The sequence below is a fragment of the Camelina sativa genome, chromosome 20, assembly GCF_030686135.1.
Source record: "Camelina sativa cultivar CO46 ecotype springtype chromosome 20, ASM3068613v1".
In the NCBI taxonomy this organism is placed as follows: Eukaryota; Viridiplantae; Streptophyta; class Magnoliopsida; order Brassicales; family Brassicaceae; genus Camelina; species Camelina sativa.
Genome location: NC_141899.1, coordinates 16,518,043 through 16,536,419, shown reverse-complemented (window position 1 = coordinate 16,536,419; position 18,377 = coordinate 16,518,043). Strand labels below are relative to the sequence as shown.

At 32.8% G+C, this 18,377-nt stretch overlaps 1 protein-coding gene across 2 annotated transcripts; it reads right to left on the bottom strand.

The window, feature by feature from the left end:
- Positions 1–10,150: 10,150 nt before the first annotated feature.
- On the bottom strand, positions 10,151–13,939 carry LOC104770650 (methylthioalkylmalate synthase 2, chloroplastic). 2 transcript variants are annotated; one of them, XM_010495107.3, is made up of 10 exons: positions 13,226–13,939; positions 12,304–12,563; positions 11,754–11,967; positions 11,515–11,595; positions 11,323–11,415; positions 11,076–11,162; positions 10,877–10,977; positions 10,757–10,790; positions 10,532–10,606; positions 10,151–10,390 (listed from the first exon to the last, which is right to left on the bottom strand). In XM_010495107.3, exons 1-10 carry the CDS (start codon positions 13,667–13,669, stop codon positions 10,265–10,267), a joined length of 1,515 nt encoding a protein of 504 aa, XP_010493409.1. In that variant the 5' UTR covers positions 13,670–13,939; the 3' UTR covers positions 10,151–10,264. The 2 variants fall into 2 exon arrangements, 1 of the variants encoding a protein (XP_010493409.1); XR_764595.3 differs by having other exon boundaries at positions 10,213–10,390; positions 10,757–10,776.
- Between the last annotated feature and the right edge of the window lie 4,438 nt (positions 13,940–18,377).

The following is an 18,377-nucleotide window of genomic DNA, read 5'->3' as shown; positions in this document are numbered from 1 at the left end:
GAAATTTCTGAAGTCTAGAATCAACATGATCAAGGCTGATCAAGCTTTATTAGCAACTAATAAGTAAGGATCTAATCCAACTCCTAAATTATCCTAATCTCCCAAACCCAAAGACTCTATAAGACTACTCCACTCATCATCATGATCAGACAAAGGAAAAAGCTTGATTTTTGTGAAATCATAATAAGAGATTGTAGATTAAGAGAAATGAAGAAGAAATTGCTATTAAAAACTTAGAAATACTCAATCATTCAGAAAAACCAAGAATAGGCAAGTTTAAGAACCCTACAAAAGCTGCTAAAACATAAGATAAATCTCCCCTTAATAGGTTTAATGTATTTATATAGAAAAAGTAGGGAACCGGGTTAACCCAAGAGAAACCGGGCAAACCAGGGTTGCAAAATGGATCCAAGTGTGGACAAGCGGCTTCGGTTGTGGTGACCGTAGGTGCTGGCCGATAGGGAGCTACGGCCACCCTTTGGCCGAAGGAGATGCCCGTTTAGTGCGTTTGGAATTATTCCTCCTTTACTCCTTGCCCTTTTCAGCGCCAGAATGGCTTACATCCACTAAAACCGCTAACTATTGCATTGTAGTTCAGATTTGCTTGAAATAACTTCCACTAAAAAGCTGACTCTAATCCTATAACTTTGATGAAGAGAGTTGAAGCTAAATCTTAATGCAAGATCTTCATCCGACTTGATTTTTGAGACAATTTTGACTGGTTCTGAATCTTCCATCCGAGAAAGTGAGATGGGCAAGGCTTGGCAGAAGGGAAAGGCCGAAGATGTGAACCGATCATCGTTTGGCCGTACGAGATGGCCGTAGGTGTAAACCGGTCATCGTCTGGCCGAAGGGCGTGGCCACTTATACTTCCTAATAGGCTTGCGACTTCCGTCCGATCGGATAATTCGGTTTCCGTTAATCAGTTTTCGGTTTATTTGAAAAATTAAAAAACTGTTCCGAATCTAACCAAATAAAGTTTCAGTTCGGTTCGATTTGGAAACGGTTATTTCGGTTATTGTAATTCGGGTATTCGGTTTAGTATTGGGCTAAAATATATTCTGAAAATTGGGCTTTCGGTTTTGTCTGGAGAAAAAAAGCAAGGTCCATTGGCCAAAAAAAAAACTTGGTCTTCGTTTCGCTATTCTAGCGATGAACGACGAAGACATCGACGACGAGATGTGGAAAAACATCGGCGGTGAGATCTGAGAAACACTAGTGGCAAGATCAAAGAAGAATGAATTGAAGATCTGAGAAACACTGGTGGCAAGAAACATCGGTGGCGGGGGAGCTCGCGGTATATAATATGAAGAAGATAATGATGAAGGATGAAGAATCAAAGAAAAATGAATTGAAGAAGAAAAACTAATGATGTTATGAAGAATGATGAATCAAAGAAGAAGGAGATGATTGTTATGAATCGAGTTAGAAGAAGAATAAGAAAGAAAGAAAGAAAGAAGAAATAAGATGATGAATAAGAAGAACAATAATGATGATGATGAAGAAGTAATCGAAGACAAATGAGGAAGAAAGAGATGAATGCTCGGCGGCTAGGACTAGTTCTATTAGGAGGTTAGGGTTTTTTGTTCTTCGGTTAACCATTCGATTTTAATAAACCAAACCGAAAATCTCGGTTAACCGATACTATATTAAACTCATTCTGATCGGTTTAATCAATTAAAAAAAAACAAACCGATTTGTCCAAATTTCAGTTCGGTTAGGTTCGGACAAATTGGTTCGGTTCAAAATCCCAGGCGTACTTCCTGATCTTCCATCCAAGGAGGTGAGTTGGGCATGATCTGGCCGATTGACAAAACCAAAGGGGTGAATCGGTTGATGTTTGGCCAAAGGGCTAGGTTGCGTATCCGTTATGGAACTTTGCCACTTCTCCACTTCACTCTTCTTTGCTTCTTTTGCACCAAATGCTCCAAATATGATGAAGTCACTCCAAAATCCTGAGAAATAACCAACTAGATGCAAATGCCCCTAAAAAAAACCTACAATGACAAGATTATGCAACAAAACTATACAAAACAAGTCTTAAAACCCAACAAAAACACAATATATCAGAAATATGGACCATATATAAAAGAAGACGATTTTTGAATTTTATGAATATAGAATAACATACGAATTAATAAATGGGGTGACGTTTTTGAATATAATGAGTAACGTCTTTGTATTAAAGGGGGTTAATGACGTTCTTGGAATTAAATCGTGGAGTATATTCCATGAAGCAATCGTGAAGAGAAATTTTATTTTTGGAATTTAATGGGTTACATATTCATAACGTTTTTGGAAGTTATCTTCGAAAAATATTCTATGGAGCAATCATGGAGTAAATCAACCATTTAAGAAAAACAATTAAGATCAGGGTGTGGACTAATTAAGAGGATTCTATGGAGCAATCGTAGAGCAAATCATACTTCAAGAGATACAATTAATTTTGAAACCAATTTAAAGATAAACAACTAATAAAGGGAGAGCAGAATCTTACTTTTATATATTAATTTTGAAACCAATTTAATGCCAAACAAACAATAAGGAGAGCAGAACCTTATTTTTATGTATATGATTTCAAAGGCAAGTGACATTGCTATAAAAATCATACCTAAAAAGTATATGATGTTAATTAAATACGAATGTTTATGTTAAGTAAATATAATATTAGATATAAATAGCCATTTTCTGACCCCTGATTAGCACTTAAAAAGAAAACGATGGTTATTCAAAAAAAATTTCTGATTACAAACTTACAGTTACAGCTCATTTCACACTCCACACTAGTTATTTTCTACTACAAACTTGAGATTTGTAAGAGAAACAAAGATGATGACAGATATTCCTCAATCCATGGGTAAAACACATGTTCGATTTTTTTTTTTTCAAGGTTTTATAGAGAAAAATTGATTTGGTTTTACTGACTCATCTATTATTTTTGATTTTGAGTAAAACACATGTTCGATTTTTTTTTTTTCAAGGTTTTATAGAGAAAAATTGATTTGGTTTTACTGACTCATCTATTATTTTTGATTTTGGCTTTGACTGTGATATATTCATTATTTGATTTTTTTTTTTGCAAATTGAATCTAAAGTTGTAAACTTTAGGGTTTTGTTTTTGATGGAAAGCTTTTGCGTGTGCCATTTACGGAGAAGTCGGCCACACACAATTTGAGGCAAACGCCCGAGTTGAAGGTCCTTCAATGGAATTATACTCATTTAATGGAGGTGATGATAGTTGAAAGGTGTTTAGAATAAAATATGGAAATATGGACCATATATAGAATGCGGCGATTTTTGAATTTTATGAATATAGGAGTAACATATAAATTAATAAATAGAGTGAAAATAAATATTGATTGTATTTTTGGAAGTTATCTTCAAGAAATATTCTATGGAGCAATCGAGGATCAAATCAACCATTTAAGAAAAACAATTAAGAACATGGCGTGGACTAAGGAGTGGACTAATTAAGAGTATTTTGTGGAGCAATTGTAGAGCAAATGATACATTTAAGAGATACAATTTATTTTGAAACCAATTTAATGCTACACAACCAATAAGGAGATAGCAGAACTTTACTTTTATGTATATGAATTCAAAGGCAAGTGACATTGTTAAAAGAAACATACCTTAGAAAAATATGATTTTAGCACTTAAAAAGAAACCGATGGAGGGGTGGGCGTTCGGGTACCCTTTCGGGTTTCGGATCGGGTATTTTGGATTTAGAAAAATAAGACCCATTTGAATATTTTTAGATTTCGGGTTGGGTTCAGGTAAACAGCCATCAGTTTAGGTATTTTCGGGTTTCACCCAAAGCCTCAAATTAGATTTCGGGTTCTGATCGGATTTGTAATTTTTTAATCCAAACCAAAGTAAAAGAGCCCGAAATCAATCCAAATTCAAAGAAAAAAATGAAATTAATCCAAATTCATTAAAAATGATTATAATCATAAAAAAAACAAAGTTATCAAACCAAATTAAATTCATGGAAAAGGACAATTCTAAATAACAAAATACCAAATTCTCAAGCCAATAATTTTTTACTTCTTAAAACATCAAATGGCATCAAATTCAAAGTTAGAACTATAAAATCTATCTAAATTAACATATGAAAATTGACATATTTAAAAAAGAAAACTTATTTATCTTGTAAGTTGTAATAGGGATTATAAAATTACTTCTGAAACTTGTAAATTAACTCAATATATTGTTAAATATATATAATTTTGGATAGTTTCGGATATTTTTTCGGGTGTTTGGATATACCCAATCGGGTTCGGGTATCCATTTCATTTACTAAAAGCATCTAATTGGATATTTTTAATGTTTGGATTCGAGTTTGGATCGGGTATTTTTAATCGGGTTTGGATTAAATTTTTGGGTTCGGGTATGATATTTGAAAGGTGCTTAGAATGAAATATGGAAATATGGAAATATGGACCATGGAGACGATTTTGAATTTTATGAATATATGAGTAACATATGAATTAATAAATAGGGTGACAATAAATATTGGTGGTATTGATTTTTGAATATAATGAGTAATATTTTTGTAATAAAGGGGGTCAATGATGTTTTCGGAAGTAAATCATGGAGTATATTATATGAAGCAATCATGGAGAGAAATTTCATTTTTGGAATTTAATGGGTTATGGATTCATAACGTTTTTGGAGGTTATCTTCGAGAAATATTACATGGAGCAATCGTGGAGCAAATCAACCATTTAAGAAAAACAATTAAGAGCAGGACGTGGACTAAGGCATGGACTAATTAAGAGGATTATATGGAGAAATCGTAGAGAAAATCATACATTTAAGAGATACAATTAATTTTGAAACCAATTTAATGTTAAACAACCATTAGGAGAGAGTATAACCTTTTTTATGTATATGATTTTAAAGACAAGTGACTTTGCTAAGAAAACGTACCTTTGAAGAATAAAATGTTAATTAAATATGAATATTTATGTTAAATAAATAAAAAATATGAATATTAAACATAAATAGCCATTTTATGACTCCTGATTTTAGCACTTAAAAATAAACCGATAGTTATTCAAAAAAAACATTTTGATTACAAACTTACACTTACAGTTCATTCCACGCTCCCCACTAGTTATTTTCTACTATGAACTTGAGATTTTGTAAGAGAGACATAGATCATGACAGATGTTCCTCAATCAATGGAAAAGACACATGTTTGATTTTTTTTTTTTGAAGGTTTTGTAGACAAAAATTGATTTAGTTTTACTCACTACTTCATGATCTTCGATTTTGTCTTTGACTGTGATATATTCTTAATTTGATTGTTTTTTTTTGTAATTGAATCTAAAGTTGTAATCTTTGGGATTTTGTTTTTTATGGAAAGCTTTTGCGTGTACCATTTATGGAGAAGGCAGCCACATACAATTGGACAATACTTGGGTTCACCCCCATGGGTGAACCTATTCAATTGTAACATCCGCGAATCAAATTGTGCATTTTTGGTCTGAGTGTCGATCGACACCTTTGGTGTATTGATCGACACCATGTGTTTCCGGTTTGATAAGATTTGTTTTAATTGCTATTTGGTTCATTTTGGTTCAATTAGAAATCCCTAAATCGCATTTATAAGTGAGGAAGCGACGAATTAAGGGTTTTGGGGGGGGGGAGTTTTGTTTTGTCGTCGTTAAGTGAGAAAGAGAGAAAAATGAGAGAAAGAGTTGGAGAGTGTCTCTGTGAGTTTATGGGTCTGTTCTTGGCGTTTTTGGAGAGATCTGTGGCTAGAGAAGGGAGAGCTGTTGCTGGGAACGAAGGAGAAGCTTCCTACGCTGTTTTTTCCACCGTTTTATCAACCCAATCTTCCTGTAAAAGAGGTGAGTGCTTGACCATGGTTGATCTAAGCATGAGATCTCTTTTGTTTGGGTGTTTCTTTGTTGCTTGTGGTGTTTACTTGCTTGGGTTCGTTGTTTTCGTGTTTCCCATAGGTTCCCGAGAGGTTTGGGTGAGTTTGAGACGGTTTTGAGACGAATTGAAACGGAGGATCAACGTTCGTGTTTGCGCAGATCGTGTCTGCAGAAGAGGCATCGATCGACACCTTGTAGCATCGGTCGACACCAGGTTGTAAGGCATCGATCGACACCTTGTAGCATCGGTCGACACCAGGTTTTCTTAGCATCGATCGACACCGACTTAGCGTCGGTCGACACCAGTCTCATCCGAGACTTGTTTTCCTGGTTTGATGTATTGCTTGTGTTTTGTTTGCTTGCTTAAACATGAGGGTCTCATATGCTTGTGTGTATAACCTAGTAGATGGGAGGATGGCCTCACTAAGTATTTATGATAATACTTACGCATCTCAATTGTTGTTTGGGGTGTGCAGGTATGTGACGTTGAATCATTGCGATGAGGAGGAGGATGATTTAGGGTCTTGTTTGTGTGTTATTGGAGTTATTGGATATATTGTTGGAACCTTGGTTAATGTTATGTTAGGTTGCTGTATAGAATGGTTAGAAATGTTATTGTATTGGTTTTGCATTATTGATATGTTTCCGCTGTGCATGTTATTGGATGTTTGTTTATTATTGGTTGGTTAGTGTGTGTGGGTTGGTTTGTTTAATTAAGTAGTATGGGATGCTTAATGATATATTGTATTTAATTATTAAAAAAAAGGTCGGGTTGTTTCAATTCACCTCTTATAAAATATGGAAATAAAATCTGTATACATTATTATAAAATTAATAACTTAAACCGTTCTTTTATAAATCCAAACCGATATATAATTTCATTCTAATTGTAAAATCTAAACCCTAACCATCTCATTTGTAAACCCAAACCGACATATAATTTCGTTCTAATTGTAAATTCTAAACCCTAACCATCTCATTTGTAAACTCAAACTGACATATAATTTCGTTCTAATTGTAAAATCTAAACCCTAACTATCTCATTTGTAAACCCAAACCGACAAATAATTTTGTTCTAATTGTAAAATATAAACCCTAATTTTCATTTATAAACCCAAACCGATATATAACCTCGTTTAATTGTAAAATCTAAACCAAGTCAATATTTAACTTTCCTTAAATAAAAGTATACAGAATTTGTTTCCTTAATTTTTTTACTTTTTAATTTAATTTTGATTTATTTTTAAATAAAATATTAAATAGAACAATTTGATTGGTTGAGAGAGGAGGGGGTGAATACAAATCAAATTGTTCTATATTTGAGTCATACAATTTGAGTCACATGCCTGGGTTGAAGGTCTTTTAATGGAATTATACTCATATTATTTAATGGTAGGTAGGAGAGTTGAAAGGTGTTTAGAGTGATATATGGAAATATTGACCATATATAGAAGGAGGCAATTTTTGAATATTATAAATATAGGGGTAACATAAGGAAAATAGTTTATTCCCCCATGAACTATGTTATTTTATCGCATTTATATATGAAACTTTTAACTGTGCTTATTCCTCCATTAACTAAGACAAAATTTGAATATCCTACATGAATTATACAAATCCGGTGAAAACTACAAATCGTTAGACGGTGTTACTGTGCCGTTAACGGATGCTGACTAGGACGAAACGTCAATTATAAAACTACTGCGTTTTGCACATAACAAAAAACCACTAAAACAGAACGACGTCGTTTTTTGCTTCGGGGATTTTTATTTAATTTAGATTCTTCTTTCTTCAAAATAACAAATCGATTTTATTAATAAGGATCTGGAAAATTTTAAGTGCTCCGAAAACGTCATTCTCAACAAGAAAGAGAGACAATAGAAGAGGATAAAAGCAAGTAAATTACCGATTTTGATAGAAGTAAATCGAATACACAGCCTGTCACAACCACGTATTCCATCTTCTTCCTCCGATTTTTTTTTTTAAATGGTGGTGTTGGGTTTGATTTAGTCTTTGGTCAATTCAGTTTACGAATAAGTTCTGATTGATTGGGAGTCAATTAGTGGACCAAGTTTACGGTTTGTTTCTGTTTGTTTCTTGCCATTTATGATTCACGTTGTTGTAAGAAGATTGACTCTAAAAGAAAAGAAAAGAAAAAATAAAAGTTTCAGCTATAGACTATAGTTACGTGTTTCTGCGTTTTGACTTAAGTCAAGCGCTGCGTTTTGGGTTAGGGGAAACCCTTAAGTCGACTTTTGTGTCTCATTCGGCGAGTTTGGCCGTTTTTGAGAGAGAACGAAAGAGAGAAAGAGTTCTTGAGAGTTTCTAGTGATTTTGGGCGTTTCTTGGTGAGATCTGTAGCTGGGATCGTTGTAGAAGCTTCCTAGAAGCTTGTTCTTGATTGTTTGACGTTCAATTTCTTCTGTGGCAAAGGTAAGTGCATGACCATGGCTTATCTAAGCTAGAGGAACCTTTAACTTGCTTGATTTGTGTTGTTAGACTTGTTAGATTGTCGATATGGACGTTCTTTCTTGTGGCTTGGGAATGAGTTTCTGTGGTTGTAGGAACGAAATCCGGCGAGAAGCTTCGGGGAAATCACGGTGCTCGGCGTTGCGTCGATCGATGCATTGCTTGCGTCGATCGATGCATTGCTTGCATCGGTCGATGCAAGTGCGAGGACGGCGCGTAAACTTTAGGGTTTTCGTGTTGCGTCGAGCATGCGTCGGTCGATGCTTCCTCATTTGACATCGGTCGATGCATGTTTGCATCGGTCGATGCCGAGTCCTGGTTCTTTGATTGTTGTGCGTTGATTGTTGTGTGTGGTTATTGGTACTCTATTGCTTATGTGTATAGCCCAGTAGATGGGAGGATTGCCTTACTGAGTGTTTGTAAAATACTCATGCATTGCAATATGTGTTTGTGGTGCAGGTAAAGGCAAAGTGTGATCGTGGAATCAAGGCGATGAAGAGGAGGATGTTCTAGGGACTCGGTTTTGTGTTGTCTGGCATTGCTAGGTTACTAGAGTTGGGTCGTTAGAACATTGCTAGGTTGCTGGTTCTATGATTTATGTTGTTTTGGTTATTGATCATGTTGAATATTGTTATATTTTACTATTGGATTATATTTGGATATTGGTATTGTTTTCCGCTGTTGGTTGTGTGTGGTTAGGTGCCTAGTGGGTATGGGACCACTAGTTGTAGTTTATATTTTTATATTATGTTTATTATTTATTATTTATTAAAAAAAAAGGTCGGTCGTTTCAGGAATAAAAATCCCCATTCATAAAACGACGTCATTTTTTTCTGGTGTTTAATCGAATTATGCAAAACGCAGTCATTTTATAGTTGACCTGTCGTCCTAGTCAGCTTCTATTAACGGCACAGTAACACCGTCTAACGATTTGTGGTTTTTCACTGGATTTATATAGTTCATGTAGGATATTCAAATTTTGTTTTAGTTAATGGAGGAATAGACACAATTAAAAGTTTCATGTATGAATGCGATAAAGTAACATAGTTCATGGGAGAATATGCCGTTTTCCCGAGTAACATACGAATTAATAATTGGGGTGACAATAAATATTGGTGGTATTGATTTTTGAATATAATTGTCCCATATTTCTGTTTTTTTTTTTTTAAGTAGAAAGAGAGCAAAAAGAGCACGTTGGTACTTGCAACTCCAGTTCGGCAGATGGGTGTTTGCACCTCCAGGTTGGTACGTAGGTGGTTTTGCTTAATATTACTTGTGCGTAATTCTGTTCTCTTTTTCTAATCTCTATCTAGATTTTGTTTGCCAATCCGTAATTCTATCCATACAAAAGGACTGAGTGGCTAAGTCAATGAAAAAAAAAAAGGCTTTGATTGGTGATTTTTTAAGTTGTTACTTTATGTTGAAAATCTTTTATTCAAGAAGAAAAAGACGATCGTTGATGATGGTAAACGAATCATCAGTTGACAGCGGTTTTATGTTGTCGAAAATGTTGTAATCTATTTATTCGTTTCCAAAAATTTGAATTTTAATATTCATTTTTGGTTTCATAATAAATTTTAATTTGATATTTTAGATAGTCTATATCAATAACTGATTGTTTATTTTTGCTTGATGTTAAAATTAGGTATTACATGCTAAAATTGATACTGAATTCCGAAATTGATACTTAATATATGAAAACTAATATTCTGAATTTATTTATCGCATATATTATATCCCTTATATAAAATACTAAAAAATTATGAGTTCTCAGTAATCAGTATATTCAAATATAAAGAAAAGAAAAAAGCAACTCATTCTTATTTATACTGTTTTTATTCATTACAACAAGAGAAGGCCTATCAAATGGAACTTGATATTGCCGTGGTTCACAAACATACAAAGTATTAGAGGGAAACCTGAGGAACTGGTATATAGCTGTTAGGCATTTTACCATTAGCGCGGTTTAATTTCTCGATAGAAATTTCATCACTAGCTGTTACTAATGCCTTTATATCAGCATCCGTGATTCTCTGAAAAAATTTAACAAATTGAAACCAGTTTACGAGTAAGATTTCTATTTCTAAAAATGTATATTTAGTTTGTCTTTTACATTCTTGTATAATATATAATTAAGTTTGTAAGCTAAAACCGTAATGTATGTGCATAAAAACCTTTTTATGTTTGGTTAAATCCCTGAACCGTGAGAAGACGTCGTTCAATTTCTCGTCATCGAGTTCATATCCCAACTGTGAATAGAAAAACACATAGGTATGACTTATCAAATATTTATCCCTAAGAAGAGTCATCTGGTATGTACAGTTGTATCATATGTGTATATAATATATGATCGGTTACATTACTCAAGATTAATGACATTACGATATCACAAGGTATACCTCTTTCAGCCGATCTTTCACTGCATGACGTCCACTGCACATTTCCAAAGTTGTTAATAAATAAATAAGACAAAATAACAAAATGGTGCTAAAAAATTTCTCCTTTCATAGAATAATTACCTAAGTTTTCCAAGAACAATGCCGGAATTTTCAGATTTAACGACCCCAACATCTTCTGGTGATAAGATCTCATACGTACTCCGATTTTTCAATATTCCATCCTATGAAATATTCGAACAATAGTCATATTAATCAATTCGATCTGACATTATTTATCATCATTTTGATATAAGAGTACATATAAACTAAAATAAGGAACCTGGTGAATGCCGCTCTCATGGACAAAACAGTTGGCTCCAACGATGGGTTTATGTGGTTGAACATACAAGCCCGTATATTCTTGAACCTGCTCAACAGTTGTACACATATTTTTTGTTAATATTTATCAAGACCATAATAACTAGCATCATTATCTTGATATATATGTATACTGTATATATATATATATATAACATGTGTATAAAGAAAGTTTTCGATAAAGAAAAAGAATCTGCAAAGAAAATTACCATCTTGCTTGTAGCCATAATTTCCGGGGTGTCTATGTTTGTGTAAACACCATCTAGTACATATGCTCCTCGGCATTTCATAGCCATCACGACCTACATATACGATATAAATAAATTCTCACGTCGATGATGATGATGATCATGATATATAATGGTGGTGATGTGATTATGGTGATGAACTGATGATGATACCTCTTCAAGAGACGCATTCCCACTTCTTTCACCAATTCCGTTTATCGTTACTTCGACTTGTCTTGCTCCGGCACGTATACCCTATACAGATCATTGTAAACTCGTTGTTTCTTTTTTTTTTTTTGACCTAAACTCGTTGTTTCTTTTTATGTTTATATTTTTGTCACATTGACAATTAGTGAATGGAAATATATATCTAACGCAGATCCACACACACAAAAGGAGAATTAGTTACGTACGGCAATTGAGTTGGCGGTAGCAAGACCAAGGTCGTTGTGACAATGAACACTAAAGACAATATCATTAATTCCAGGAGTGTTTGCTTTGAGATAGGTCACGAGTTCTCCGTATTCATGTGGCATGTTGATTCCAACTGTATCTGCGACGTTCACCACCGTAGCACCCGCTTTGATCGATTCTCCTAGAATCTTGCATAGAAAGTCCTTGTCCGACCTGAATTACACTAGTATTATAAAATCAATTTATGACATGCATGATTAAATATGTTAATATCACAATTCACAAGTCACACAAAATCCCTACTATATCTACAAGGTTTCATATGTTTGATCTACGCGTTTACTCCATGTGAAAACCGTTTTTAAAAAGTTACATTTTGAAAGAAAATACTTTTTTTTGTTATGAATTATTCTTATAAAATATGAACCCAAACGTCAACGCCAACATATATAGGACTACTAACATAAGGTTAATACAAACTAAACGTAAAACTAGACGAACGCAGGCAAAACAATTGAGATATATTATAAAGTTTTTAAGATTTTTGACCTGCCGCCATCTTCGCAACCAAGTTGAATGTCATTGAAGCCCAAGCTTTTGGCGAACCTAACACTACTCGCAGCCATTTCGATCACTTCTTCTTTAGTCTTTTTCAACTTATATTTCATGTGAATGTCACTAGTAGATGTAAATATGAGTATCCTCGGCCTCTTCGCGTACTTCACTGCCTCCCAAGCGGCCTCAATATCTCTAGGTTTGCTTCGTGCGATGGCACATATCACGGGGACGTAGCCTGTTTCCTCATCCACCTAAGTGAAATAATAATATAATAGTTTATTTTCTTTGCGGTCAATTTTGAACTTTTACTTAATTTATGTTTGTAATTTCTGTGAGCAGACCTAAGTTTCCTACTCAGAGTCACATGTATATATTATATATTAGTATTATGTCATTTACACCAAAAAAAAAAATATTAGTATTAAGTCACTTCTTGTTTCTAATATACTTGGGAATCTAAATTATAACACTAAATAAGGTCAGCTACATGGCACGCTCAAATTAAATAAAGCGCCATTGTGCTTTCTAAAAACTTGGTTAGCTAAAAAAACTAAAACAAGAAACAAATGGTAGAAGTTTTTTCTTTTTTCTTTTTTGGACAAACACATGACAAACAAATGGTAGAAAAAGGGTGAAATTAACTGCAAAATAGCAAAGACAAAAAAAGAATGCAACTAATCCACCAACAACCTAGTGTCTCCATCTTGTTCATTAGCCGCCTCTAAAAAGTTTCTAAAGACAGAATTTTGTTTAATCTTTGATTTGGGCCTCAAATTAAAAAAAAAAAAAAAAACAAAACAAAAAAAAATCGAGGATCTTGTGCATTTACGGACCTTGCACACCCTTAGAACCGGCCCTCATTAACCACAAAAATAAAATCCGCATTTTTAAATAAAGGAAATAAAGAAAGAACCTCATTTCCCACGGTCTTGGCGATGGTTCTAACGGTTTCAAGCTCTTCTTCAGACGACCCCGGAAAACCGACTTCCATGATGTCTACTCGGAGTTTAGCGAGCTGCCTGGCAATCTCTAGCTTCTGAGGAGGAGTAAGGGATCCACCGGGAGCTTGTTCACCGTCACGTAGCGTTGTGTCAAATACACGCACACAGTTCTTGTCGGGGAGCTTGTTCGGTATGTACTCTGGCCACCGTTCCATAACGGGTTTGAGGTCAGTAGCATTAGTTTCAGTATTTCTGGACTCAGAGGAGCAACATGAGATTAACAAGCCCGGCTTCTTGTATGTTCGGGCCAGGCGGAGTGAGTGCATAAAAGACCGAAGGGGTAACACGGACCTGACGACCACGGTAGAGCCGGTGGTAGGGATTATACCCGAAGATGTCAGAAGTGAGGAAGCCATAACTATGGCGTACGTAGGAGAGAAAGGCTGAAAGACTTTGATTTTGATTTAGATAGTGAGGAAACTGTTTTGAATGGAGATGGAGTACAATATAAAATTATCTATATTTATAGGTAGAGTTTTTATTTATTTCTATTAGAAACATTTTGATGCCAAAAAAAGAAATATCTGATCTAGCGGAATGTGACTCAATGAAGCTTATCATTAGTTTTGTAATATTGTTTCTTAAAGCTAGAAAATGTTTCAAATTACATAACGCGTTTGGTAATCAAATAGAAAACGTTAAATGGTCAACATATTTAAAACCGGACGGGAAACCAACTCCGAATATTACTAGATGGCTCAATTTTTTTTTTAATATTACATTTTATATATTTAAATAATGAACAACAAGATGATAAATTATATTTTACATATTTTATATATACATTTTATATAAAAAGTATATTAACAGGATAAATCTTCTATAAATTGTTTCATATGTATAAAAATTTATAGATAAATTGTGTTTGATCAAAAACAAAATATATATTTAAACGTGTAGATATCTATAAATTATAGACGTAGGAAATGGTAAGTTTGGTCATTTTGATATATTTGTACATGATAATATAATATATCACAATATTCTTTTGAAAAATGGAATTTAAATAATAAATTTTTATTAAAATATATTCTTAGCATAATAATTTATGTTAGTATTCTTGATATATCAACATTACCATATTAGATACTGTTGTAATAATTCTAATAAATAAAATAACGGATTGATATGACATAAAAATCACGTGGTATTGCACCTCCAGGTAGGTGATATATCGCATATGCTGATATTTGGACGTAGTTTACTATAGTTAAGTTCTGTAGTCATTATCTTGAAATAAAGTTTACAATATATAATGAAGTTTCTCTGTCAATTAGAAAGATAACAAAAACAAGTCCCACATAACATTTTCCACGTTTCATTGTCTTTAGAACAAAAAGGTAGGATTCTTCTTATATTCTATATTCTCCAGTCTCCACATGATCCTACTCTATCATAATATATACAATACACAATATGTCAGTTTTGGTTCATTTGATATATTTTAATTTTGAACATAAGAGCCTTCAATTCTACGATATTTCTGCATCTCACTAGTTTTATTTATAACCTAGTATGTCACTGGTTATTTCTTTCACTGGTTTAAATTAGATATTAAGGAGAATATATATAATGTTTTGTCTACTATTAAAACACAATTTTATTTTATGTGAATTGGTTTAAAATTTGGATTCAGAGTGACAAGGTGTAGGTAAAGACGTTTTTTTTTTTTTTTTGAGAAAATATTCATATTAGGCTGTGAGAATTTGGTTCAAATGCTTTGGGCAGATGCAATATATACAAACTGGAACAATCGATGAAGGCTTCAATATCCATTAGTGGATGTTAGTAGAGGTGGATCTAAAAAATAGTTTATTGGGAGTTAAACGAAAAGAAGGAAAAAGAATGGTTAAAAAAGAAATTGAACAAAAATATAATTGGGGACAACATATATACTATTACTTTTTAGCAAAAAAACATATACTATATTAATTACCATTTAACCTAACAAATTTATCTCATTTTTCATATAATACTATTAATATTAAAAACGTACAAATTAGTGTCAAAAATACAGAATCACGTTTCAACACAAATATGAAATATAGTTTTGGTTTATATTTTTATTCTTTCATCTCTAGTATTTTGAGGTATCAGAATTCCGCTAAAACAAGGACATGTTCTTTTTATGATATAGACACTTTTCAACATACAGATTCAAAGTACTTGCTGCGTTATGTTGCATTCTGTGGTCACTTAAGATGTTACATGTTCTACATGTTTCTAGAGTGAAAGTAGTTTTATCGATTGAAGCAATAAATAAAGCATTTTGTGGCCAAGGTACTGCTTTGTCTTGGAAGACATTCGTGACATCTTGAATTGTTTTCTTTCATGGGTTGTCATCATGTGCCTAGTTCTGCTAATGCTATTGGAAAATTAGTGTTTAGTATCACAAAGGATGGTAGATTTCATTCATATTTAGCATTTGGAGGGTTATCTTGGCTATTCGAGTGCATAGACATATATTATTTAAAAAGGAAAAAATCAGTACACAATAACATAACTAATGATAAAGTTACAAATACATAAGGACTATTCGACATAGAAATAAAAAGAAATCCTTGGTACAACATAGGCCCCGATTGGTAACGACTGTTATTTGTGGCTGTAGAGACTTTGACTGTAAAAATTTGGTTGTATAAAATTTGGCTGTAGAGACTTTGGCTGTAGATACTTTAACTGTTAAAATCTGATTGTTAAAAAAAACTTTTAAAACTATGACTGTAATTTTATTAAAAACACAATTATAAAAAAAATACAAAAGTGATGATAAAAATAATTAATTTGTGAAGAGAAGTGGATATCAAAAGAAAGAAAAAAAAATACTGATAATTAATCTATAAAAAAGGTTTGTATAAAAATATATATAAAATTATATAGAGTTTTTAATTATGATGGAGAAAGAAAAAAAAAAGTTTTTAAACTTGTTGGCTTTAAAAGTTTTACAACGTCATTTTGAAGCTTTAAAAAAAGAAGGGAAATAAAGAAGAAAAAAAATTAAAGTGGCTGTAGAAACTTTAAAAAATAAAAAAGTCATTAAAGTTTGATTGGCAAATAAAATACTTTTAAGACTTTTAAATGATTTTAAAGTCTTAAAAGTCTTCACCAATCAGGGCCATAGACTAGTATTTAATAATGGGAGATTCTAAAAAATAGCACCAAATTATGTTTTTGTTCCAAACTTAGCACACCATCTTTAAAATTCCAAAAATAGCACTAATTAATCTTCTAAAATTAAATCCTAAATTTAAAATACTAAACCCTACCCCTCAAAAATATACCCTAAATGTGAAATTGGGAACCCAAACATAAAAAACAAATTCTAAAAATTAATTTTAAATAATTTAATGTGTTAAATAGTGCTATTTTTGGAAATTTATGAGATGTGTGCTATAATTGTCAATAAAACTTGGTTTAGTGCTATTTTAGGGTATTTATCTTTAATAATTTGGCAGACTATTTCGGATCCACCAAAAATCATTAAATAGTATTGTATGTTATAACTTATTGCTAAAAATAAATACTTGGGTTGAATTGATTAATTTTATAAATAAAAGGTTATAATAATCATTAATAATTGAATAGGAAGAGATATATTTTTGAAGTAAAAACTATAGTAATGGATTTTTAAAAAAATCAACTCTGTTTTTGAAGTAAGAAAATGGAGGAATGGATATAAGATGTTCTTAAGGAGCGGGCATCTTAATGAAATGCTTTTTGAAAATTACTCTAACTACTTTAAATGTGGGCAAACAAACTGTAAAAACAACTTATCATTTTTTTGACAACTTAGTATTATTTATTATATATATGTGACGTATATAATATATTAATTTCGTGTTTAAAACTAAAATCCTATAAATAACACAGATGGAATAGTATTTTGACATCGCATGGAAGAGATTAGCATCAGTGCATCACGTGTTTGTTTGCATATAGGTAGGTGAGTTATGGATAACTAAAATGTCCAATATGCTGTCGAGTGGGGTATAGCGTAATGTTTTGTTTAGCTTTCATGCATGAGTACTTAGGACATTTACTATCCGACTAATCGAAACTAAATCATAAAATACTAGTCGAACATATTATACTGTACACGCGGCACAAGGCTGAAATTAGTAACAAGACCGAAAATAGTATTATCTCAAAATCTAATCAAATCTTAAATACTATACACTGATTTAGTTTACAGAATACTATGGCCCTGTTCATTTTTGAGTCGCTAAAGTAGCGACTGCGACTGATTTTAAAATATTTTCTTTTTGTAATTACGAGTATTGTAAAAGGTCTAGTTATAAATTCTGTAAATACCCAATTGATTAGGTTAGAGAAGAAGACGAAGGGTTCTGCAATTTTCATGTCTGAAGCTTCCTTTATCTGATTTCAAAAATGGTAATTTGATTATAGAAAAAGTAGCGACAGTTGCTGGTTCAGATCATGGCTTGGGTCTTATCGCTGGTTTTTCCAGCGATTCCAAACTCTTGAAATTCTAGTCGCAGCGATCAAAATTGAAAGAGAATTAAAGGAGAGATGAAGAGAGAGAAAGGAAAAACAAATATATTTTTATGATCGATGTCGCTACTGTAGCTACACATAAACGAACAGGGCCTACATCATAAAATAGTTAAAATTAGAAAACGTCTTGTAGCTCTGGTAATATATTCAGCAAATAACACAGGGAACACAGTACTGTCACTTTCAAGTCTCACCGATAAAATTATGTCAGACACATTTCTATAAAAAAATTTACAATCCAAAACCATAATTTTTTTAAGCCGCTATGACATCAATCGACAGATGACCGTAAACCCCATATGATCTATCCAACTGGTGGTGAATGCTAAAATATACATTTCAGGAAATCATAACCATGTCATGTGACACAATACAATTCTCTTTGTGCCATAAACCATATATAGATGTTTGTTTCATTATCAGATGTGTTCTCTCCTACTCTCAGTCTACCTACTTAATCCAAAAACAACACAGCAATGTTGGAGATGCAAAATCTGAGTTTGGGAGAGAAGAACGACCCATTTAGACCTTTTACGGCTGTAAAATATG

Coding starts and splice junctions, on each gene's coding strand:
- LOC104770650 (XM_010495107.3), bottom strand. CDS start 13,669: ATGGCTTCCTCACTTCTGACATCTTCGGGTATAATCCCTACCACCGGC. Junction 12,564..13,225: donor CCAAGACCGTGGGAAATGAG/GTTCTTTCTTTA, acceptor TATTTCACTTAG/GTGGATGAGGAAACAGGCTA. Junction 11,596..11,753: donor CTACCGCCAACTCAATTGCC/GTACGTAACTAA, acceptor TGATCTGTATAG/GGTATACGTGCCGGAGCAAG.